This window comes from Lissotriton vulgaris, chromosome 2_1, assembly GCF_964263255.1.
Source record: "Lissotriton vulgaris chromosome 2_1, aLisVul1.2, whole genome shotgun sequence".
NCBI lineage: Eukaryota > Metazoa > Chordata > Amphibia > Caudata > Salamandridae > Lissotriton > Lissotriton vulgaris.
The window spans coordinates 954,230,846-954,256,596 of record NC_141687.1 but is presented as its reverse complement, the minus strand read 5'-3'; the positions used below and the strand labels follow the sequence as shown (position 1 = coordinate 954,256,596).

Genomic DNA, 25,751 nt, shown 5'->3' with positions numbered 1-25,751 from the left:
GTAGAATGAGCCTTGATCCGTAATTTCAGCGGCTTCCCTGCCGCCTGATGACAGAACTGAATAGTGCTGGCAATCCAACGTGATATCCCCAGCTTTGTCAGGGGTAAACCTTTTCTTGGAGCGCCGAAAGCGAAAAAAAGTTGCGATGTCTTCCTGAATGCCTTTGTCCGTTCAAGATAGAACTTTAAGCATTTTTGGACATCCAAAGTGTGGAGACACCTCTCCGCCAGAGATGAAGGTCGAGGAAAGTAAGACTTTAGTACTATAGGTTCGTTTAGATGAAAATCCGAAGGGACTTTTGGGATCAATTTTGGATTTGTCCGTAAAATCAAAGACTCCTTTTTGAACTGTAAGAAAGGTTCAACAATCGTGAGAGCTTTAAGTTCTCCAACCCTCCTAGCTGTTGTTATCGCTAGAAGAAAAGCAACCTTCCAGGACACAAACTTCATGTCAGCTTTATGGATTGGTTCAAAAGGAGCCCTCATGAGATGGGCAAGGACCAGGTTGAGTTGCCAAATCGGAGGAGGTGGTCTCACCGGAGGGAAAGCTCTGAATAGACCCTTCAAGAATTGTTTGATCACCCTCACGGCCCAAAGATAGGGACCAGAGGTTGTTCTCCTGAACCTAGAGATCGCTGCCAGATGCACCTTAATGGAGGAGTGTTGAAGACCTGATTTTGCCAAAGACAATATGTACGGTAAGATCTTATGAGGAGCCGAAGTAAATGGATGAAGATTTTCCTTTTGGCACCATGCACAAAACGCTTCCATTTTGCTCGATAAGTCCTGTTTGTACAAGGAGCCCGAGCTTGAGCTAAAATGTCCTTGCAATCTTGAGGAATATCTAAAGCATTGAACTCCTGGTGTTCAGGAGCCAAGCTGTCAATTGCAAAGAGTTCGGGTCGGGATGCATTACTTGGCCCTGGGACATCGTCAGCAGGGTAGGAATGGGGCGTAGGAGAACCCGTTGACCCCGAGACAGAAGGAGGAGCTCTGTGTACCAAAACTGGCGGGGCCAAGCCGGGGCTATTAAAATCATGGTGCAGGGTTCCATCTCGAGTTTCCTCAGTATCCTTGGTATCAAAGGAATCGGTGGAAAGGTGGAAAGAAATGCGCCTGACCAGGCAATCGAAAAGGTATTCCCCAATGACCCTCGATGGAGATATCTGCATGCGTAGAGTTGGCATTTCTTGTTCTCTGGGGTCGCGAACAGGTCTATAAGAGGAGTGCCCCAACGAGAGAATATCCTTTCGAGAGTCCTCTGATCCAATTCCCATTCCTGGGAGACCGACTTTAGGCGGCTCAATGAATCCGCCTCCACATTGAGGGAACCCAAAAGATGTTCTGCAGAGAGACAAATCTGGTGATGAATAGCCCATTCCCAGATCTAGAGCTTCCCTTGAAAGAAGCTTGGATTTTGTTCCGCCCTGCTTGTTCACATAATGCATTGCTGTTGTGTTGTCTGTACGCACTAGGACCGTAGAACTCCGAATCTTTGGAAGGAAAGCCTGAAGAGCCAGACGAATTGCTCGCAGTTCCAGTAAGTTGATGTGAAAGGTGCGAAGCTCTGGAGACCAGTGATCGCTCACTTGAAGATCCTGTAATGTCGCTCCCCAGCCTTCCAGAGAGGCGTCTGTGGTTAGAACTAACTGTGAGGGAGGAACCGTGAAGGAGAGACCTTCCTCGATATTGCTTGCTATAGTCACCACCTGACTGCTTTCTTCATGATAGGAGTTATCTTTATCTTTTCCTCGAAGGACCCCTCTGCTTGACGCCATTGCATGTCCAGTTGTTCCTGCAGGGGACGCTGGTGAAGCCTGCAGTGCGGAATCAAAGCAATGCAAGATGACATCGACCCTAGAAGGGACTTGTACTGACGGACTGAAAGAATTTGTTTCCTTTGAAATCTGTTGGCAGCAAGAATCAGTTTGTTTTTCCTCTCCTCTGAAGGGAAAGCTCTGCAATGAGCAGTATCCAGAATGGCACCCAGAAATCCTGCTGACCTGGACAGAAGAAGTACCGACTTGCTTCTGTTTAGGCCCAGACCTGAAAAGTTGAACACAATCCTCGACTGCCTTTGAAGCTTCCTGAGAAGGAGCTTTTATCAGCCCGTTCTCCAGGTAGGGAAACACCTGCAGAGACTGCCTTCTGAGAAAAGCCGCCACTGGCGCCAATACCTTCGTAAATATCCGCGGTGCAGATCTTAGTCCGAAAGGTAGGACTCTGAACTGAAAATGGCTCTTGGCTACTGTGTAGCGAAGATACTTCCTGTAGGCCGGATGAACAGGAACATGAAAATATGCGTCTTCCAGGTCTAGAGTTGCCATATAATCGCCAGGATTTAGGAGACTTAATATATCCTGTAGAGAAACACTCCGAAAAGACAGTTTTTTGAGATAGGTGTTGAGCTGTCTCAGGTCTAGAATTGGACGCCAATTTTCTTCTGTCTTGCGAATCAGGAAAAACCTGGAATAGAATCCTTTCCCGCGTTGGGTCTGAGGAACAGATTCTATTGCTTCTTTGATGAGCAGTTGTTAAACCTCGAAATGCAGAAGATTTAGATGTTTCGTTTTCGTGGCGCGAGGAGCTCTGGATGGTGGCAATTTCTGAAACTCCAGTGTGTGGCCGAATTGAATGATGTTGAGGACCCACCGATCCGATGCAATACATTTTCCAGTCGTGGAGGTATTTTGAGATCCTGCTCCCCACTGATGTTACTAGAGGGGGAGGAACAGTAGACAGAGCCATGAAGCCGCTATTGTCTTTTAGAAATATCTCGCCCCGGACGCCCTCTTAATGGTTGGCGAGAGAAAGACGCCGATTGACTTTGGGGCTGTGAGTATTGGGGCTTGTAGGACTAAGAGGACTGCGAGTACGAAGAATAGCGTTGTTGATTGCCACCTCTATACAATGAAAATCCTCTCCCTTTCGCACCTCTGAAAGGAACTTTGGGGTAATGCAATGTCCCCAAGGACCTTGCCGTGTCCGGTCCTTCTTGATGTCTTGAAGGGCATCATCTACATGCTTTCCAAAAAGCATTTCTCCGTCATAAGGTAAGTCCAAGATCTTATTTTGAACTTCCTGGCGAAACCAGGTTGCCCGCAGCCAGCCCGGACGCCTTAAAACTGCTGAACCCGCTAGAGCTCAGAAAGCGGTAGTTGCTATGTCCATAGCACAATCTATCACCTCTGAAGATGAACGCTCCCCTTCCACCAGTATCTTTCTGGCCTCATCTTTCGCACTATCCGGAAGTTGGTCAACAAACGGGGATACATCGCACCACATCTGGCGATCAAATCTACCCAAGATAGCCAGAGCATTAGCAGCTTTAACCAGAAGGCTAGCCATAGAAGAGAACCTTTTTCACACATTGTCCAGACGTCTCCCTTCCTTGTCTGGCGGTGTCGTAAGGGGCGCCAATGGATTCTTGGACTTACTTTGCGCTGCCTGGGAAATAACTGAGTCCGGCTTCGGTTGACCAGTCAGGCATAAAGGACTGCCTTCTGGAGCTTTATACTTCTTCTACAGCCAGTGAAGAACAGGGGTGACTGTAGCAGGATTCTGCATCACCTTATTACCTTCCGACCACATATGTTCAACTATCGGTATTGAACGGATGGACTTTCTATAAGGTTCTTTGAAGTCATAAAGAAAACAGTCTGATTGCACTGTCGTAATCGGAAGGCCAAGTCTCTTGGACGCCTCTCCATAAGATTATGGAAACCTCTAATGTCAGCTGGAGGGGAGGTAGCAGAATCCGGCACTGGTGAAGCTGGATCTTGAATAACATCATTGCCCCAACCTCTATCCGGGTCATGAGGTGGATCTACCTGAAGATCTTCATCAGATGAGACATTATCATCCTGAATAGTCACAACCTCCTGATGGCTTTCTCTTGGTTCTGGTTCCGAAACTCGAGAAACCAGAGGCGTCATTGCAACTGCAGGAGCAGATGAAGAAGGACGCTCTTGCTGGTCCGAAGCTTGTGACGGAAACCTTTTCCTGTAGTCTTGTAGCATCATCTGCAAGTCTGTTATAAGAGAGGACGGCATTGCCACCATATCCTGACGCGATTTTTGTGGAGGACTCTCTTGTTGAACAAAATGACGTTCTTCTGTATAGTATTAGTCAGAATCCGAATACTGATATTTTACTTGGAGTTCGTATGGGCTATAAGCATCCCCATAAGGACCATCTTCATCATCGTCAGACTCCTCCTCAAGAAGCAAAGTTGGAGGTAAGGGTGTTACACGGCGAGGAGATGTCATCTCTGGAGTGATTTGCTGCCTCTTTATAGAGATGTGGACTCTTTGAATAGTCGACAACATCGTCCACTGACTTGTTGTCAACGGAAATGCCGGCGAAATAGTCGTCAACGGGACCGTCGAGGGAGAGATGGACCTAGTCAACGGAGGATTGATCGTCGACGGTGTCGACGATGAGCTCGTCGTCAGAATCATCATAGCTGTCGTCGACGACGTAGTCGTCACCGCTGTCGACGTCGCCGCCGTCATTATCGTCGACGTCAAAGATGTAAACACCATCGTCGACGAACAGGTACCTTAAACGTCGACGAAGATATCAATGCAACCGCCGTCGACGAAGCTACCGTCGACGGGCCCTCCGACGGAGCTGTACCTGAATCCAAGTCCTTTTTGGAAGTTGTCGTCGACGTACCAGATGATTTCGTTGTCAACGGAAATGGTTTCTTGTCCGATCTTCCTTCCTGAGGGACAGCAGAAGGTTTCTTGAATCCCTTCTCCTTTTCAGATGGCGGAGAAGCAACAGAAAGGCTTTTCTGTACCTTCTTAGATGATGTCTCCTCAGTCTGTCCCAGCCTCTCCTTTACACCTCGGTGAGGAGATTGTTTGGGACTGGGCCTTTCAGACCTATCAGAGGTCTTTTGGCTTTAACAGGGGGCTCAGTAGTAGTTAAAGGGGAGGGCCTACCCCTTTTCTTGGATCATCTGGAGGACGCAGCTGAGGAAGAATCCTCACTGTCAGATGACAAAACCTCCGTGTGTGACTTCATTTTCTGCATCCAAGTCAACAAGCGGCCTTCCTTGTCTCTCAAGGTCTTCGTAGCGAATGTTCTGCAGATCTTATAATCTGTGGCCTTGTGATCTGGGTACAAGCAATAGATACAGTCTTTATGCTTGTCCTCAACAAACAGCCTCTTCTTTGAACAGGTAGCACAAGCTCTAAATAACGCCTTCTTCTTGTCAGACATTGTAAAGTTGAAGAAATGGAACAAATTCTAAACTGAAGAGAAATCTGAGCAGAGCTCAGTGGAGACTCCCTAAGCACAACGTGCGGTAGAAAATCTGCTCTTTAAGATGCTGCTGCTACCCAGAAAGAGTTAGTTATAGAGATCAAAGAACAATGTAAGGACATTCTATGGAAGCTTACAGATCTTGAAAATCGGACGAGAAGGAACAATCTCCGCATTTTGGGGATAGAGGAAAATAAAGAGGCCGACGATGCTCTGCGGTTTATAGTGGAGCTTTTCACCGAGGCTTTTCCGGAGGTCACCCAGTGGGACTAGAATCTCGAGATTCAAAGAGCACATCGCTTTCCATTAAATAGGAAAAAACAATCTACAGCTGCGAATAACCTCTACCCCCGTGCCATCTTGGTTTGTTTCAATAATTTCCTTGCCCGCGAACGTATATTTGATCTTGCTAGACCCAATAAGATGCGATCTGCCAAGGAATGTCAATTTTTCGTCCGTCCTGATTTTTGCTGAGACGGTTACTCGCCGCTGGCATCTCCGGCAACAGATTGCTCTATTTCAGGCTAAGGGGGCCCAGGCTTTTTTGCTCTTTCCGGCAAAATTAAAAGTTGTTCTTAAGGGCCAGACGAGGTTCTTTATGTCGGAGATTGCCGCTAAGGAATTTTTGGACTCAATATAGTTTAAGCTAGGCAATGCTTTTTGACTGTTTAACCTACGACAGTAGTCATTTTTTTTTGTGTCTTATTGGGTCTTATCATTCTTCCTTATTCGATGACCCCTTAGACATATATAAAATGATCTAATTTTCTTTGCTTTTCCAGGATGTGTTAGGGGCATCTGATATCTGAAAAGGGGGAACACTATTGGTTCAGCAGAGTGTGGGGTAACGCTTACTCAACCATCACAAGGACTATGGTCCTGATGCCCAGTGTGGGGGGAGAGGGGGTTCGGGTTTTTTGGGTAGGGGGGTGGGACCTGGTGGGGTGGGTGGCTCAACTGGGGTGGGTTGTGGGGTGGTGTGATGGTGGTGGTGGTGGTGGTTAGAGATGACCACTTTATTCATTCATAATTGGTTTCATTTTTCGAATGCATTTGATGTGACACTAACTTCTATATTCCTCATCAAAAAACAGCTTGATTGCAATTATATCTGTTATAAAAGGTTTCATATTCGTTTAGGGCTGTCGGTCTTTGATCAAATTTCATGGCTGCCTCTAGATTGAAGTTTGCAACTTGGAATATCTGTGGATTAAACGACCCTAAGAAACGCAGAGTTTTTATGAGTTGCTGAAGGTGATGCAGGTGGATATTATCTGCCTGCAGGAAACCCATATCCCCTGGGGCAACCGGGCATATCTTAGATTTCTAGGTTATGAGTTAGCGGCTTGTACCCGACAAACCTCTACAATTAGGGGAGTCGCTATTATCTTAAAGACTGGGTTAGGATGTGTTAAAAGAGTAAAACAAGACAATTTTGGTAGATGGTTAATAGCAGAATTATCGATTAAGGGCCGTCTCTTCTCTATTTGCTCAATATATGCCTCTAATCTAGATGACCCACAGGTTATAAGGAATCTAAATTTAGAGTTAGCTATGTGGCCTCATCCGTTGTTTTTTGTGGAGACTTTAATATAAATATTCCTAGTCATTTAGATATAATAAAGCACAATATATATGTTGTTAAACCTCAAGTTTATAAGGCGCTCTGGATTCTCCTGATTGAACACGGGTTGTCGGACACATGGCATTATCATCATCCAAACCAAGAGGGTTATACTTTTTATTCGATACCCCACAAGAAAATGGTCCGTATTGATTACATTTTCACCTCTCTCCAAATTGTCGGGTCTGTTAAGATTGAAATCAACCCAAGAACAATATCCGACCATAACCCTATTGTCTTTAGTTCTCCCTGGGATCGTCCCATTAACCAAATTAGATCATGGACATTCGATAGGAAACTCTTAACTGACAAGCTATATCAAGAACAACTTAATTTATGGATCTCAGAGTTCTTTACAATCAATACTGGTACTGCCCCGGTCGGTATCGTCTGGGACACATTCAAAGCTGCATTGCTCGGCGAAACCAAAAGATTTGCCTCTTATCGTTGGAAGACTGAGCAACAAACTGTTAAAATTAGACTTACAGCTCTCCAACAAGCTGAATTGGATTTAAGCTCTAATATCCGTATGGGAGAAGACATAGCAGCCAGCATGAAATCAGTTGCTATAGCCAAATCTAACTTATCAGAACCTTTATACAAAGATATAGCAACTAAATACTTTCAATTCCGTACTACAATGTATGAATTGGGTGAAAATTCCGGAAAGGTTTTAGCAAAACGTTTACAACAAAGGGCCATAGCCAACCAGATTATTAAGGTCAAATATAGTTCTGGCATTATTCAGGACACAATTACCGGTGTTCTAGATGTTTTTGCCGATTTCTATTCAACCTTATATACGGAAGAAACCAATACAACTTCAAAGCAACAAACTGGGTTAAATCAATTTTTCCAATCTATGGATATTCAAAAAGTTACAGATGACCAAAATCAAATCCTGGCTGAACCTATCAGCTGGGAGGAAGTTCTGATCGCCATGAAATCCATTTCTAATGGTAAAGCTGCAGGGCCGGATCTCATCCATCCGGAATTTTATAAAACTTTCTCACATCTATTTAGGCAGCAAATGCTAGAAGTTTTTCGTCTCGCTCAGACTGGGTCAATTCCTGATTCTTGGCAACACTCTACCATCGTACTTTTCAGAAAGAAAGGTAAGGACAAAATAAACCCAGCTTCATATCGCCCGATAGCATTAATTAATACAGACAGTAAAATCTATTCAAGGATACTCGCTTTTCGCTTAAATCAAACAATTCTCCCCCTGGTTTCTATTCGTCAACACGGGTTCATCCCCGGTCGGGATACGACGGATCACATCAGGCGAGTAGTAGCTCTCCTAGACTGGGCAAGGACCACAAATTCTGCCCTCGGGGTGATCCTGTTGAACGCCGAGAAGGCGTTTGACAGGGTATCCTGGGGGTACTTGTGGGGTGTTCTGTCCTGGAAGGGCTACACACCTAAGTTCATCCAAGCTCTACAAGCTCTGTATATATCTCCAATGGCTAAAATCCGTATTTCAGGTAGTGAATCACATTATCTTTCTATTAGCAGGGGCACCAGGCAAGGATGCCCCTGTTCTCTTCTTTTTGCGTTATTCATTGATCCGTTTTTATGTTTAATAGAAAGTCTCCTAATCATTACTCCCGTTACAGTTCATGGAACCAAATACAAGTCATTGGCATATGCGGATTATATTATAGTTCTAACTGACAATGTCGCCCAATCTTTTCCTGCATTGGAGATTCTGGCAGCTCAATTCGGCTCAATCTCTGGCTATAAATTAAATATTGCAAAAACCCAAATTGTACAATCCACGGCCATGCCCACTTCTCAAGTTCCCATAACTTCTGAAGCAACATACCTTGGTGTCCAAATCTCGCCTGACGTAGATCAGATTGTAGATCTGAATTACTCCTCCACTATTGATTCTCTTCATAACAAACTAGAGCGGCTTGATCACCTACATCTCTCGCTGTTCGGCTGGTCCAATATCCTCAAAATGTTTGTTCTCCCTAAATTTTTATATTTTTTTAGATCTATTCCATTATTAATCCCTTCTTTAATTTTAAAGAAAGCAGAAAGAATATGCCAACGATTTTTATGGTCATATCGTAAACCAAGACGGGCAGCTAAGTGGACCTGTCTTCCACAGGATCGTGGGGGGGTGGACAGTCCCAAATTTAACACGGTACTACTAGGCAGCTATGGTTCAACATTTTGCTGTCCCTCTTCTAGGAGATGCTGCTGAGCTTCCAGTTCATCTTTCACCTTCAATATACTCAATATCATTGGGAGACTCCGCAAAAGGGGTACTTACTCGTATACTCGAACCGAGTTATTTTAAAAAAAACAAATTCAAGGTTTTGTGGGCATTATTTTCAATATGGCAAAAAGTGCGACGACATTTTCACATCTCTAAGATTACGTATTATACCCCATTAACAGCCTCTGGACTGCTCCCAATGATATTTCAAGAGGGGGTGACAAACATCTGGATAGCCCTTGGTTTAAAGGAGATCTGTGACTTAGCCGATTTAGGGCAAATAGCCTCCTTCACCTTTTTAAAGGAGACATTTAATTTGCATTCTAATAATTTTTTTAAATATCTTCAATTGAGAAGTTTTTTGGATAAAAAGCTTCCCCAAAACCCAATAATGTTTCAAAAACTAGCTATAGTTGAATCTATCAGAAGGAAAATGAAAATTGGCAGCTTATATCAAACTTTTCCATCTCAACTTCCTGATGACCTAGTAGAACAGAACAATAAGTGGGCGACAAAATTTGGAGTACCTATTATTGATTTAAAATATCCACTTGGATTAGCTAGGTCGGTTTTGGTATCAGGCACCCTTCGATCTCAAAGCTATATGGCTATGTTCAATCTTTATTATACACCTGCAAAACTTGTTAGATGGGGGGTGGTCTGTGGGGGTAAAGGGTCGTTTTGTGCAAGATGTAAATTTCCTTCTGCAGATTCTCTTCACATGTTTTACAGCTGTCCGGAGTTATCTCTCTTTATTAACCAAATTGAAACTTTTCTCATGCAGATTACTCAAATTTCTGTTAAAATATCTGCTGAAATGGTTATTACTGGCTATGAATACTCTACGGGCTTGGAAAAAACAAGACATTCACAAGCCTTTCTTTTTATCGCTATGGCCATGGTTAGACTTTGTGTTACGTCACTCTGGATAAATCCTGAACCTCCTACTTTTTGTCATTGGAAAGCCAAGATGCTGGCCTGGTATAAACTTGAGACTTCAGTTCAGCCTTTCAGAGGAAAGAGAAGACGCCTAATCGCGTCTAAGAACTGGGCACCATTTGAAAAATGGGTTGTAAATTAATTAATTAATTGTGATTATTTTTTTCACTATATTTGTTATGCTTATATATATGTTTTTCTATGTATGTACTTTGTTTGATGTATGCTTTGATGGTCTACCTTTTCCCACCACCACGGAATAAAAGGGGAAAAAACTTAATAAAAAATCAAAAAAATCTGAGGCTGAGGCTCTCTCAGAAGGGTTCTATGGGGTGAGGCTATTCTGATTGGTTGTTGCAACATGTTTGGTCTCTTTTACAAAAAGAGGTGGATAGGCTACAAAATGAGATGAGGCCTAGGCCTGTCTTTTCTCTTTTGTACCTACTGCTGTGGTATTTTTCTATTTCTGAGGCTCCCATTCCGACGACGGGGAATGATGCAAAGCATGGGAACCTATGAAAGTCGAATACTGGGGCAAAACAAATACAAGGACATCAGACTTCTTTGCCAATTGAGAGTCTGTAATTCTATACTGCACCAGGTCACTCCTTGTTTCCTTTGGTTCATCTCGTAGGGGTGAGAAGGCTTCCATGATTTCCATTAGCAGATGGATCAAGCAGGTCGTTTTTCTGGCTTAGTTTGTTTCAGGGGTATCCACTAGGAGTCTTTCCTATACCTAGGCAGAGGCACGGGGTGTTTCCATTGTTGAGGTTTGCTGTACAGCTACTTGGGCTGGTCCAATTACTTGTGGTCACCATTTTCATCTGCAAAATTAGATTCATGCTCATAAAAACTTTGGTCCGGGTGTTCTGGACTAGGCCATACCCTGATTTTCTTCAGTTGATTTACATATCTATTCTTATTTAAACCTTTTGTGTTTGCAGCATTTTGCCTTGATTGTTCAGGGTTTTTGGAGTTTGCTCGACCCGCTTTGGTTTTGCTCATAAGTATTGAATGGGAGTATGTTTCTAAAAAAATATAAATAAATGGATATAAATGGCCATTTTCCAGTGGACAAGAAAAAAGGGCTCTAATAGGTATTTTCCATTCTCGCCACAAACTTCTTCTGTTAAAGGCAATGTGCTGGAGGTTTTCTCCTATGTTTTAGCACCCATTTGCATCATATTAATTAGCTGTTGACTTTGTTCTTTTGATTTTGTTCTCTCTATGCAGGCTCGTGACCATTTTCAGTTCCTATGAAGAAAAGGTTGGACTGCTGTGGATTGTGTTGAACATCAGTGGTGGCCACTATTTACCGGGGGTGGTGGGGCGATGGGGAGGGTTGTAAATGGTGGGGGAAAAAACCACTTACCTTCAGGCCAGCCACTCTGCCTGCTTTCCGCTGCCCCTCGCTCCTGTAAGCAGGAACAGGAATCACCCAGGCTCCTGACTTCCCCTAGCCAATCACAGCATGGATCGGGAATCAGACAGGTAATAGGAGCCTGGGGCATGTTCTGCACCCAGTCCGTAATGCAGCCTGTGAGCAGAACATGCGAAGTGCGGATGAGGGTTTGGAAGGCCCCAGATGGCCGGTCAAAACAACATTAAACACCTTGGAGGAGGCAAACCACCACTCCCCTGCCCTGCTCTGCAGTCCAGCCACGCCCCGCATCAGGAAAGGAAAATTAACACTAATTATTATCATTTTAGTTTTCTTTAACTAGTTCTCTGTGAGCAGGGGGGGCAACGCACCTCCTCCTTACCAGTATGTGCAGGTTATTGTTACTGCTGCCACTAATGTGCGGGTTGTGTGTGCTGCTGCATTGTGGGTACGGCAGCATTGTGTGCTGCAGCACTGTATCGGTCCGATGTGTGAAAGAAACCTGCTGCTGCTTGTACAACACTGTTTTAAGTGAAGATGAACTACCCTGTTGCTGAAAGTACTGTAACTAATGGGTGTGCATGGGAAATCTGTACTGATGCTTCTGGATTTTACCTTTTCCTTGGGGCCGAAACTGGAGTGACACTGCCCATACGGAATGTACTACGTGTATTCATGAAGTTTGAAAAACGATGTAGACTAAGAGAAAAGCCAAAATTATTGGCTATCTCAGTGCTCGTGTTTCACTTAATATTTCTCAGAGACGCACCCGACGATAGTGGTGTGCAGTAAAATAGTTAGCCAGGGCCACCGAAGCACAGATATCTCTCATCAACTATATTCTGTACAATTGAAGGATAAGAAGAACAAATGGTCAGAAAATCTCTCCGCAATAGGGACGTAAAGCACTGTAGACATATTGTAGTCTCAGGGATAAGCATATATTAGAAATGTAGAAAGGATAGAGAGACCTACCTGGAGGCGTGGGAGTGGCAGGCGCCACGGGAGCCTTTGAGGCTGCTGTTGTGTTGCTCTTATTTGCTGGTAGGCTGGACGTAGGCGATGGAGTGATCAATTTCCCTGGTGCTGGATTACCCGTGGGTGCTGGCTGGCTCACAGGTCCAGAGTGCGTGGCCGTATTGTTACTCTGCTCAGGCTTGACTTGTCCTGCTGCAGTTGTGCTGCCCACCGTGACGAGACTTGCTGTTGTTACCAACTCTGAGGGCTTGTCACCGGCTGATACTTTCTGATGGAAAAAAAGGAGTACTATAGTGAGTGTCGACTGAATCCTCATATTTAGGTCAATCCAAGAAATCGCCACCAGCTCCCACATCCACGACTAAATAAACAACAAGGGGTATTAACAATACAATACAAAAACACTCCAAAAAGATGCCCACGAACTTGAGATTTCTGTTCGACAACCATTTAAACATGAACTTGTTTGTTTCAGTTTATTTGTTATAAGTTATTTAAAACTGTCACAATATTTTACAAAATAATAACTATTTTGAATACAATAATTTGTCGTTACTTCCCTGATTTGTTCTTTACTTAAGCGTTCTCACAGTTATTTCCCTAATATATATTAATAAAATCATTTAGCATCTTAGGTGCTGGTCATTTCCTTCTGGTAAGAGACCAGTAACGTTCAACTTAGTTATATGGTGCTGTTGTGCAAGTAAATAAATTAAGCTGGATTTCAATTTTAGAGGAACGTCAGTCTCCTAAAATATTTGTGCAGCTATCTCCTGCTCAATGTCGACCAATTGTTTAATATTGCCCACTTGCTTGCTACTACTGGGGCTGTACTTTCGGAGCCCTGTTTGAGTGCTTTGTCGTGGAGTTGCAAGAATTTCAATCGTTTGCCATTTAGCTGGGGTTCCGTAGAAATAAGGCTCCACATTATAGCCGTTCGGCAAGTGCGAATACCCCTCTCGTTGAATAATCGTTTTAATAGTGAGGGCGTGCTTGTTTTAATGCGGGGCATATGCAAACCAAGTGTGTAAAATCTTCTTTAATGGCGCCACATAACCTGCACATTTTCGGCCTTCATATCGCCAGGAGGGTTTAGTCGCTAAAGATGGCAGTACTCCTAGGCAAATAGCCATCAGCTTTTTCTGTAGGTGCACAGGATCAGTTAAAAGAAGGTCTGGTGGTGCTGGTCGCAGGGTGGAATATGTTGCGATAATCAAAATGTGTTTTTGTCTTCCAGGAGTGAGTTACGCTTTCCTACTTTGTTGAACACATTGCAAAAGGTAAAACGAGGCAAGTTTAAGTGTGGCTGAAGTGTGGCTCAATGGTTAGAGCAGCAGACCCTGATGCAGATGTCTAGCCCGGGACCAGGGTTCAATTCCCTGCCTCGGCGGGTCTTGGGCTCAAAATTCCACGGACCTGATAATTCTCACCTCGGTGCCTATTCCAATCATGGAGTCCCACTCAGCAACTCTGGGCAATAGCTTGCTTAATCTCCACAACGGCCCCCACAATGCTAAGGATGCCTGGCCTCCACCTTGGGGGTGCCCAGGAGTGGACGCCTCACAGGGAAAGCCAGGATGGGTTCCACAGCCGTTATTTGTACAAGCGCCTTGAGACCCTTGCGGGTGAGTAGAGTGCTATACAAGTATCAATTTACATTTAAGTCTCATAAATCAGTAGTATTGTTTTTTGCCAACATTTACAAATGCTCTGTGTCTGCACCTCTCCATGAATGAGTCCACAAAGTGTATATAGGTGTTGTCCTGATACAATTTATCAATCACGGCATTTATAAAGCGCGCTACTCACCCGGGAGGGTCTCAAGGCGCTGTGGGAGGGGGTATGTTACTGCTCGAAAAGCCAGGTCTTGAGCTGCTTTCTGAAGGAGAGATGGTCCTGGGTTTGCCGAAGGTGGGTGGGGAGGGAGTTCCAGGTCTTGGCTGCCAGGTAGGAGAAGGATCTTCCTCCGGCGGTGGCTCTGCGGATGCGTGGTAGGGTGGCGAGGGTGTGGTTGGTCGATCGTAGCTGGCGGGTGGGCGTGTAGAAGGTCATGCGGTCGTTGAGGTACTTGGGGCCCAGGTCGTGGAGAGCCTTGTGTGCGTGGGTGAGGAGTCTGAACGGGATTCTCTTGTTGACGGGGAGCCAGTGCAGGTCTCTCAGGTGTACGGTGATGTCTCGGATTCCGATGTTGCTGAGGCGCTTCACTAGGGTGCGGTGGCAGACGGTGTCGAACGCCGCAGAGAGGTCCAAGAGGATGAGGGCCGCTGTCGATCAGGGTTCTGATGTCTTCGGTGGCTACGATTAGGGCGGTCTCGGTGCTGTGGTTGGCCCGAAACCCAGACTGCGAGGGGTCGAGGGATCCGTTCGTCTCGAGGAAGGCGGCAAGCTGTCTGTTGACGGTCTTCTCGATGACTTTGCCAGGAAAAGGGAGGAGCGTGATGGGACGGTAGTTCTTGAGGTCGGTGGGGTCCGCCGTTGGTTTCTTCAGGAGGGCGGTAAGCTCGGCGTGCTTTCAGCTCTCCGGGAAGGTGGCGGTGTGGAAGGAGGAGTTGATGATGTCCCGGAGATGGGGTGCGATGATGGCGTCCGCTTTGTTGAAGACGTGGTGTGGGCAGGGGTCGGTTGGTGATCCGGAGTGGATGGAGTTCATTGTGAGGGTGGTGTCTTCGGTGCTGATCGGGGTCCAGTTGCAGAGGGTGGTGGTAGCGGGCGTTGGTTCGGTGATAGAGTGCGTGGTCTGTGCGTCGAAGCTGTTGTGTATGTCGGCGATCTTGCAGTGGAAGAACGCGGCGAGCGAGTTGCAGAGGTCTTGCTAGGGAGTGATGTCGTTTCCGGCGCTGGGGTTGGAGAACTCTTTGACGATGCTGAAGAGTTCCTTGCTGTCATGGGCGTTGTTGTCCAGTTGTTCTTGGAGTGCCGCCTTCTTGGTGGCGCGGATCAGCTGATGGTGTTTGCGGGTGGCGTGCTTGAGGGCGGTCCTGTTGTCTGTGGTCTGGTCGAGCCGCCAGGCTTTCTCGAGGGTGCGGCAGTTCTTTTTGGATTCCTTGAGTTTGTCGGTGAACCAGGGGGTCTTCTTGCTGCCGGGTCTGCTGGGAGGGTTCTTTAGTGGTGCGAGGCGGTCAGCCACTTGGTGAGGTTGCTGGCTGCTTCGTTGGGGTCCGTTGTGTTGGTGGTAGTGTTGTGGCTGAGGGAGGCGGTGAGCTGCTCGGCGGTGATCTTGCTTCAGCTCCGGCGGAGAACCTGTTGCGGGTAGTGGTGAGTCATAGTTTTTCTGAAGCTGAAGTGGACGCAGCTGTGGTCGGATCCAGTGGAGTCCGGTGGCGTAGCTGAAGGAGATGTGTTTGCTGGATGAGAAGACGGGGTCAAGCGTGTGGCCGGTGTAGTGGGTGGGAGTGTTCACCAGTTGCTTGAGTCCGAGGTTGGCGAGGTTGTCCAGCAGGGCGGTGGTGTTTGTCGTTGTTCTCCAGGTGGAAGTTGAGGTCCCCTAGGAGGATGTAGTCGGCAGAGGGCAGGGCGTGCGGGCTGATGAAGTCTGCGATGTCTTCGCTGAACTGTGTGCGTGGTCCCGGGGGTCTGTAGATGAGGGTGCCTCGGAGGGTGGTCTTGGGGTCAGTGTGTATCTGGAAGTGCAGGTGTTCAGCGGCGGTGAAGGTATCGTCGGAGTTAGTCGAGATGCGGATGGTGTTCTTGTGTACGATGGCGATGCCTCCTCCCGTCTGGTTGACGCTGTCCTTCCGAGTGATCTTGTATCCGTCCGGGATGGTTGCTGCTGGTGCTCGAAATGACGGGGTGGTGCAGGTCCGGAGGCAGGTGAATCGGCAGGTTTGGCAGGTGAAGGGTCCGTGGGTGCGTTTCGGGGTGGCTCGGTAGCAGGCAAAAGCTAAGACATACCTCACAGTGCCAGGAAGGGTGAATGCCAATGTCGAGGAGCTCACGAGCGGCTAGTTTCACTGCAGAAATTGTTTACTCTATTATTTGTTCGTTTACTTGCATCGTTTGAGGGGTAGTTTATGAAGCAGAAACTATACAAAATTGTGAAATATCACAAATTTTGGAGTGCTAGTACGGGGCTCCCGTGAGCGATGGGAGCCCCGGGATGTGCATCGTGAGGAAGAAGGAGCATGGCGGCTGGTCGGCAGGGCTCCCGTGAGCTGAGGGAGCCCTGCAGCATCTGGAAGAGAAGCCGGCCGAAGAGAAGCGTTCCGGAGCCATGAGTGCTCCACACTCTGAGTCCCGGTCCCGAGATGGGGGACCGGGTGAAGGAGCGCCTTGTAAGGGCGGGGGTCTTGTGAGGAGAGAGCCCCGGGAGTGCCGCCGCATAGCTGCCCCCGCCACGAGTGAAGGAGGAGCGGAGACCGGCAGCGTTCAGAGCCGGTGAGCAGGGCTCCATGGGGGCGATGGTTCGTGGGTATTGTTGTGCCCATGAGGCCCAGAGTCCGATGGCCCCGGTCGCACAGTGGGACGCAGGGGTGCTGATCTCGCAGGCTCACTCACCCTGCTGACCCCCAGTAGGTATCACAAGAATTACCAGGGTGCCATCAGCTGCCAGAAGGGTGACTAAACTCATTAACCCTGTCTGTTTCAGAAATCTGCATGTTTGGAGAAGTGTGGCTCACTGGTTAGAGCAGGCAGACCCTGAAGCAGAGGTCAGACCTGGGACCAGGGTTCAATTCCCGACGCGGCAGGGTCTTGAGCTCAAATGTCCACAGACTCGATAATTCTCGCTTCGGTGCCCGACCTAATCATGGGTTCACACTCTGCAACTCTGGGCATTAAGCTTGCTTAATCTCCACAACAGCCCCCCGCAGCGGGATGCCTGGCTTTCACCTTGGGGATGCCCTGTAGGGGCTATCTCACAGGGAAAAGCCAGGACGGGTTCCCAAGGCAAGCGCTTAGAGACCCCTGGGTTATAAGCGCTATATAAATCCAACATACAATACAATACAATACATACAATACAGTGACACAAAATACCTGCATATCCACCCCCTGGCCGTGCTTGCTTGGGGACTCTGTGTGTAGGGGGACTCTGTGTGTGTGAGTGTGTGTGTGTGTGTGTAGGGGGACTCTGTGTGTGTGTGTGTGTGTGAGTGTGTGTGTGTGTGTAGGGGGACTCTGTGTGTGTGTGTGAGTGAGTGTGTGTGTGTAGGGGGACTCTGTGTGTGTGTGAGTGTGTGTGTGTGTGTGTGTAGTGGGACTCTGTGTGTGTGTGCGTGTGTGCGTGTAGGGGGACTGTGTGTGTGTGTGTGTGTGTGTGTGTGTGTGTGTGTGTGTGTGTGTGTAGGGGGACTCTGTGTGTGTGTGAGTGTGTGTGTGTGTAGGGGGACTGTGTGTGTGTGTGTGTGTGTGTGTGTGTGTAGGGGGACTCTCTGTGTGTGTGTGGGGGGGGCTCGCTCTGTGTGTGGGGGGCTCACTGTGTGTGTGGGGGGCTCGCTGTGTGTGGGGGGGCTCGCTCTGTGTGTGGGGGGCTCGCTCTGTGTGTGCGTGTGGGACTGTGTGTGTAGGGGGCTCGCTCTGTGTGTGTGTGTGGGACTTTGTGTGTGTGTGTGGGACTCTGTGTGTGTGTGTGGGACTCTGTGTGTGTGTGTGGGACTCTGTGTGTGTGTAGGGGACTCTGTGTGTGTGTGCGTGTGTGTGTGTAGGGGGACTCTGTGTGTGTGCGTGTGTGTGTAGGGGGACTCTGTGTGTGTGTGCGTGTGTGTGTGGGGGGGGGGGGCTCGCTCTGTGTGTGGGGGGCTCGCTCTGTGTGTGGGGGGCTCGCTCTGTGTGTGGGGGGCTCGCTCTGTGTGTGTAGGGGGACTCTGTGTGTGTGTGCATGTGTGTGTAGGGGGACTCTCTGTGTGTGTGCATGTGTGTGTAGGGGGACTCTCTGTGTGTGTGTGTGTTTGTGTGTGTGGGGGGCTCGCTCTGTGTGTGGGGGGCTCGCTCTGTGTGTGGAGGGCTCGCTCTGTGTGTGTGTGGGGGACTCTGTGTGTGTGTGTGACTGTGTGTGTGTGTGTGTGTAGGGGAACTGTGTGTGTGTGACTGTGTGTGTGTGTGTGTAGGGGGACTGTGTGTGTGTGTGTGACTGTGTGTGTAGGGGGACTGTGTGTGTGTGACTGTGTGTGTGTGTAGGGGGACTGTGTGTGTGTGTGTGTGTGTGTGTAGGTTGGACTGTGTGCGTGTGTGTGTGTGTAGGGGGACTGTGTGTGTGTGGGGGGGGCTCTGTGTGTGGGGGGCTCTGTGGGGGGGCTCTGTCTGTGGGGGGGCTCTGTCTGTGGGGGGGCTCTGTCTGTGGGGGGGGGGGCTCTGTGGGGGGGCTCTGTGTGGGGGGGCTCTGTCTGTGTGTGGGGGGGCTGTGTGTGGGGGGGGCTCTGTCCGTGTGGGGGTGGGGGGGTACTGTGTGTGGGGGGGGTACTCTGTGTGGGACTCTGTGTGGGGCTCTGTGTGGGGCTCTGTGTGGGGCTCTGTGTGTGTGTGGGGCTCTGTCTGTGTGTGGGGGGCTCTGTCTGTGTGTGGGGGGCTCTGTCTGTGTGTGGGGGGCTCTCTGTCTGTCTGTGTGTGGGGGGCTCTCTGTCTGTCTGTGTGTGGGGGGCTCTCTGTCTGTGTGTGGGGGGGGGGACTCTGTGTGGGACTCTGTGTGGGACTCTGTGTGGGACTCTGTGTGGGACTCTGTGTGGGACTCTGTGTGGGACTCTGTGTGGGACTCTGTGTGGGACTCTGTGTGGGACTCTGTGTGGGACTCTGTGTGTGTGGGGCTCTGTGTGTGGGGCTCTGTGTGTGTGTGGGGCTGTGTGTGGGGGGCTCTGTCTGTGTGTGGGGGGCTCTGTCTGTGTGTGGGGGGGCTCTGTCTGTGTGTGGGGGGGCTCTGTCTGTGTGTGGGGGGGCTCTGTGTGGGGGGCACTGTGTGTGTGGGGGGGGTGTGGGGGGCTCTGTGTGTGGGGGGCTCTGTCTGTGTGTGGGGGGCTCTGTCTGTGTGGGGGGGCTCTGTCTGTGTGGGGGGGGGGGCTCTGTCTGTGTGGGGGGGGGGGCTCTGTCTGTGTGGGGGGGGGGCTCTGTCTGTGTGGGGGGGGGCTCTGTCTGTGTGGGGGGGGGGGGCTCTGTCTGTGGGGGGGGGCTCTGTCTGTGTGGGGGGGGGCTCGTCCGTGTGGGGGGGGCTCGTCCGTGTGGGGGGGCTCTGTCCGTGTGGGGGGGGCTCTGTCCGTGTGGGGGGGGGCTCTGTCCGTGTGGGGGAGGGGGGGCTCTGTGTGTGTGTGGTGGGCTCTGTGTGTGTGGGGGGGGTCTGTGTGTGTGGGGGGGGTCTGTGTGTGGGGGGGGGTCTGTGTGGGTCGGGGGGGTGTGGGGGGGGCTCTGTGTGTGGGGGGTCTCTGTGTGTGGGGGGCTCTGTCTGTGCGGGGGGGGGGGCTCTGTGTGGGGGGGGCTCTGTGTGTGGGGGGGGCTCTGTGTGTGGGGGGGGCTCTGTATGTGGGGGGGGTGTGGGGGGGGTGTGTGTGGGGGGGCTCTGTCCGTGTGTGGGGGGGGCTCTGTATGTGGGGGGGGTGTGGGGGGGGTGTGTGTGGGGGGGCTCTGTCCGTGTGGGGGGGGGGGCTCTGTCCGTGTGGGGGGGGGCTCTGTCCGTGTGGGGGGGGGGCTCTGTCCGTGTGGGGGAGGGGGGCTCTGTCCGTGTGGGGGAGGGGGGCTCTGTCCGTGTGGGGGAGGGGGGCTCTGTGTGTGTGTGGGGGGCTCTGTGTGTGTGTGTGGGGCTCTGTGTGTGTGTGTGGGGGGCTCTGTGTGTGTGGGGGGGGGCTCTGTGTGTGTGTGGGGGGGGTCTGTGTGTGTGGGGGGGTCTGTGTGTGTGGGGGGGTCTGTGTGTGGGGGGGGGGGTCTGTGTGTGGGGGGGGGTCTGTGTGGGGGGGGCTCTGTGTGGGGGGGGCTCTGTGTGAGTCGGGGGTGTGGGGGGGGCTCTGCGCGAGTGGGGGGCTCTGCGCGAGTGGGGGGGCTCTGCGTGTGTGGGGGGGGGACTCTGTGTGGGACTCTGTGTGGGACTCTGTGTGGGACTCTGTGTGGGACTCTGTGTGTGTGGGACTCTGTGTGTGTGGGACTCTGTGTGTGTGGGACTCTGTGTGTGTGGGACTCTGTGTGTGTGGGACTCTGTGTGTGTGGGACTCTGTGTGTGTGGGACTCTGTGTGTGTGGGACTCTGTGTGTGTGGGACTCTGTGTGTGTGGGACTCTGTGTGTGTGGGACTCTGTGTGTGTGGGACTCTGTGTGTGTGGGACTCTGTGTGTGTGGGACTCTGTGTGTGTGGGACTCTGTGTGTGTGGGACTCTGTGTGTGTGGGACTCTGTGTGTGTGGGACTCTGTGTGTGTGGGACTCTGTGTGTGGGGACTCTGTGTGTGTGGGACTCTGTGTGTGTGGGACTCTGTGTGTGTGGGACTCTGTGTGTGTGGGACTCTGTGTGTGTGGGGCTCTGTGTGTGGGGGGGCTCTGTGTGTGGGGGGGGCTCTGTCTGTGTGTGGGGGGCTCTGTCTGTGTGTGGGTGGCTCTGTCTGTGTGTGGGGGGCTCTGTCTGTGTGTGGGGGGGCTCTGTCTGTGTGTGGGGGGGCTCTGTCTGTGTGTGGGGGGGCTCTGTGTGTGTGGGGGGCTCTGTCTGTGTGGGGGGGGGCTCTGTGTGTGGGGGGGGCTCTGTGTGGGGGGGGCTCTGTGTGTGGGGGGGGCTCTGTGTGTGGGGGGGGCTCTGTATGTGGGGGGGGGTGTGGGGGGGTGTGTGTGGGGGGGCTCTGTCCGTGTGGGGGGGGCTCTGTCCGTGTGGGGGGGGCTCTGTCCGTGTGGTGGGGGGGGCTCGTCCGTGTGGGGGGGGCTCTGTCCGTGTGGGGGGGGCTCTGTCCGTGTGGGGGGGGGCTCTGTCCGTGTGGGGGTGGGCTCTGTCCGTGTGGGGGAGGGGGGGCTCTGTGTGTGTGTGGTGGGCTCTGTGTGTGTGGGGGGGGTCTGTGTGTGGGGGGGGGTCTGTGTGTGTGGGGGGGGTCTGTGTGGGTCGGGGGGGTGTGGGGGGGGCTCTGTGTGTGGGGGGTCTCTGTGTGTGGGGGGCTCTGTCTGTGTGGGGGGGCTCTGTGTGTGGGGGGGGCTCTGTGTGGGGGGGGGCTCTGTGTGTGGGGGGGGCTCTGTGTGGGGGGGGCTCTGTGTGTGGGGGGGGCTCTGTGTGTGGGGGGGCTCTGTATGTGGGGGGGGGGGTGTGGGGGGGTGTGTGTGGGGGGGCTCTGTCCGTGTGGGGGGGGGCTCTGTCCGTGTGGGGGGGGCTCTGTCCGTGTGGTGGGGGGGGCTCTGTCCGTGTGGGGGGGGGGGGTTCTGTCCGTGTGGGGGGGGCTCTGTCCGTGTGGGGGGGGCTCTGTCCGTGTGGGGGAGGGGGGCTCTGTCCGTGTGGGGGAGGGGGGCTCTGTCCGTGTGGGGGAGGGGGGCTCTGTGTGTGTGTGGGGGGCTCTGTGTGTGTGTGTGGGGCTCTGTGTGTGTGTGTGGGGGGCTCTGTGTGTGTGGGGGGAGGGGCTCTGTGTGTGTGTGGGGGGGGTCTGTGTGTGTGGGGGGGTCTGTGTGTGGGGGGGGGTCTGTGTGTGGGGGGGCTCTGTGTGGGTCGGGGGTGTGGGGGGGGCTCTGCGCGTGTGGGGGGCTGTGTGTGTGGGGGGCTCTGTGTGTGTGGGGGGCTCTGTGTGTGTGGGGGGCTCTGTGTGTGTGGGGGGCTCTGTGTGTGTGTGGGGGGGTCTGTGTGGGGGGGGCTCTGCGCGTTTGGGGGGCTCTGCGCGTGTGGGGGGCTCTGCGCGTGTGGGGGGCTCTGCGCGTGTGGGGGCTCTGCGCGTGTGGGGGCTCTGCGCGTGTGGGGGGCTCTGCGCGTGTGGGGGGCTGTGTGCGTGTGGGGGGCTGTGTGTGTGTGGGGGGCTCTGTGTGTGTGGGGGGCTCTGTGTGTGTGTGGGGGGCTCTGTGTGTGTGTGGGGGGCTCTGTGTGTGTGTGGGGGGCTCTGTGTGTGTGGGGGGGGCTCTGTGTGTGTGGGGGGGGGCTCTGTGTGTGTGTGGGGGGCTCTCTGTGTGTGTGGGGGGCTCTCTGTGTGTGTGGGGGGCTCTGTGTGTGTGAGGGGGGCTCTGTGTGTGAGGGGGGGCTCTGTGTGTGAGGGGGGGGCTCTGTGTGTGAGGGGGGCTCTGTGTGTGAGGAGGCTCTGTGTGTGAGGAGGCTCTGTGTGTGTGTGTGGGGGGGCTCTGTGTGTGTGTGGGGGGGGGGCTCTGTGTGGGGGGGGGCTCTGTGTGTGTGGGGGGGCTCTGTGTGTGTGGGGGGGCTCTGTGTGTGGGGGGGCTCTGTGTGTGGGGGGGCTCTGTGTGTGGGGGGGCTCTGTGTGTGGGGGGGGCTGTGTGTGGGGGGGGGCTGTGTGTGTGTGGGGGTCTGTGTGTATGGGGGAGGGTTTGTGGGGGGAGGGTGTGTGTGGGGGAGGGTGTGTGGGGGGGCTCTGTGTGTGTGGGGGGGCTCTGTGTGTGTGGGGGGCTCTGTGTGTGTGGGGGGGCTCTGTGTGTGTGGGGGGGCTCTGTGTGTGTCTCTGTGTATGGCTGTGTGTGTGTGTGTGTGTGATAAAGAGTGTAATGAGGCACAAACTGTGATAACAGCACTTAACTCTGTCGGGTTTAGGCTACTATCCACTGCTTCCACACATCAGATGGGCCATACACTGGACCCCATTTTCTCTAACTGGGAAGGTGCTGTGGTCTTACTCCCAATCCAGATAGTCTGGTCAGACCACTGTATTGTCCCGTTCAAAATAGATTCTACCCCCCCGCCTATTAAATCTAATAAAGCTTTACCTATTAAGCGCAGGGTCTGGAAGAAATTCTCTTATGAACTATTCGAACGCGCCTTACTTAACCATCCCATGCCCCAATGTAACACACTTCAGGAAACATGGAACAGTTATAAAAATTGGATGGCCATGGCTCTGGATGAAGTAGCTCCATGGGTGTCTAAACCCCCGACTAGGCATCCCAAAACAGCTTCATGGTTCTTTGAAAAACTTAGATTGGCGAAAGCCAAATGCAAAACATTAGAGCGGAGGTGGAGACTGAATTATGCCCCTGAACTCAAAGCAGAATATAAAATAGGGATAAAGAAATACCACAAGCTACTAAGGTCAGAAAAGGGCATCTACTTTAAAAATAGAATCGAATCAGCAGACAACCCCACCAAAGAACTTTTTGGTATCTACAGAGAACTCACGACCCCATCCAGGCTTGAGGCTCAAGACGTATACTCTAATGAATTATGCGATCTTGTAGCCGATTATTTTGTGGACAAAGTGGACAAAATTCATGATACCTTCACAGCAAGTAACAATCTGCCAACCAGTTTTGGGACTAATGTAGCTATCTCCACACAAAAACCGTGGCTATCATGCTTTACAACGCCAGAAAGAAACGAACTTCTAGATATTGTTAAAAGCATACAATCCGGATCTCCATCTGACTCATGCCCTGTGGCGCGGTGTAAAGGTGTTATGGAAAGCATGCTAATCGATCATATTAGCCACATGATCACTCTGTCTTTTCAAGAGTTTCATGTACTGGAAGCATGGAAGACTGCCCAGGTCATCCCCCTAAAGAAAAAACCTAACATCCCCATTTCACAACTGCAAAACCTTCGTCCCATCTCCCTTCTTCCCTTCTGTGCAAAGATTGTGGAGAAAATTGCTAATAGACAGCTCATGAAACATCTAGAAGAAGAAACCCATCTCCACTCATCCCAATCTGGTTTTAGAACCGGCTACTCGACGGAGTCAGCCGTCCTATACTCCACTGAGCGCATAAGGCAGATAGCGGATGAAGGCGAGACAGCAGCATTAGTTTTATTAGATCTGAGTGCAGCGTTTGATACCGTGCTGCACTCCACGCTGCTGTCTCGCCTGATGGAGATGGGGGTGACGGGGTCAGCGCTAGCATGGCTGAAGTCCTATCTAGCTGATAGAAGCTTTCAGCTACATTGTCCTCCCTTCAGATCATCCCCACGCAAGGTAAGCCATGGGGTTCCTCAGGGCTCAAGTTTGAGCCCCACCTTGTTTAACATCTACATGGAACCCCTGGCTCGCGTGGTGGAGGCGTTTGGGGTGGACATTGTTAGCTACGCCGATGACACCCAGTTGGTGTTTAAACTCACACCCGACTGTAGTCAAGATGCCATCAACTTCTCGAACTGTATGTCAGCAGTGGCAGTATGGATGAACGACAACTGCCTGCGCCTTAATGGCGAAAAGACAGAGTTGTTGGTGGTCGGGAGAGCAACATCTTCATGGTCAAGGCTTTGGTGGCCCAGTGAACTTGGGGACCCCCCCATTCCGAGGGAGTCGGTACGTAACCTTGGTGTTATGTTAGACACCGACCTCTCGTATAAGACCCATGTTAATAAAGTCACAGGGAGATGTTTTGGTCTACTCAAGGTTCTGCGTAAGGTCTTAGACCTCCTACCTGCAGTAGCCAGAAAAACCATTGTTCACGCCTTAGTGACTCCTCACCTTGATTACGGCAACGCCATGCTGTTAGGGCTAAGCCAAAAAGCACTTCATCAACTTCAATGCGTGCAAAATGCTGCTGCACGTTTAGTGCTTGGTCTCCCGCGCAGAGCATCAGGAAAGTCTGCATTGGCTAAACTCCACTGGCTCCCCGTCAGGGAGCGTATTAAATTTAAAGCCCTTTGCTATGCACACCGCATAGCCCAGAACAAAGGTCCGGACTATCTCAACAACCTCCTGACCATACATCGCCCTACTCGTAATTTAAGATCTTCTGGTGCGATGTTGTTTAAAACTCCTCGTATTCGTAGGGCCAGAATGGGCGGACGCTCATTTAGAAGCTTAGCCCCCAAATACTGGAATGCTCTACCACTGAATTTGAGGATGGAGCCATCTGAAACAGGATTCCGGAGGAAATTAAAAACATTCCTTTTCCCCACTTCATAATCCCGTTCTCTCAGGTCCTCTGTTGAATTTTATCAGTGATTAGCGCGGGGACACACTGTTCTATGTGTAGCCAGGCGCTCTATAAATGTTTTATTATTATTATTATTGTGTGTGTGTGTGTGTGTGTGTGTGTGTGGCTCTGTGCGGGTGGCTCTGTGTGTGTGGGTGGCTTTGTGTGTGTGGCTCTGTGTGGGTGTAAATGCAATAGGACATGCAGTTACGAGCGATTAAGCTATTGGCATTGTAAATGACAATGCCATTTATTTTAATGATTAAGCTATTGGCAATGTAAATGACAATGCCATTTATTTATGATTTTAAAAAAAAAGTCATGAGCAATGCCAATAACTCTACCTTTAATAATGCAGAGACCATTGCATTGTAAATGCTTGTTTCT

General features: G+C 50.8%; 1 protein-coding gene across 2 annotated transcripts in view; it reads right to left on the bottom strand.

Moving 5' to 3' along the window:
• Positions 1-25,751, bottom strand: part of KIAA0319L (KIAA0319 like) — a 962,229-nt gene that overhangs the window by 610,049 nt on the left and 326,429 nt on the right. For both annotated transcript variants that reach the window (XM_086956507.1, XM_086956508.1), the window contains exon 4: positions 12,417-12,687. In XM_086956507.1, the coding sequence (XP_086812633.1) occupies positions 12,417-12,687 (271 nt within the window). The remainder of the gene's footprint in view (positions 1-12,416; positions 12,688-25,751) is intronic.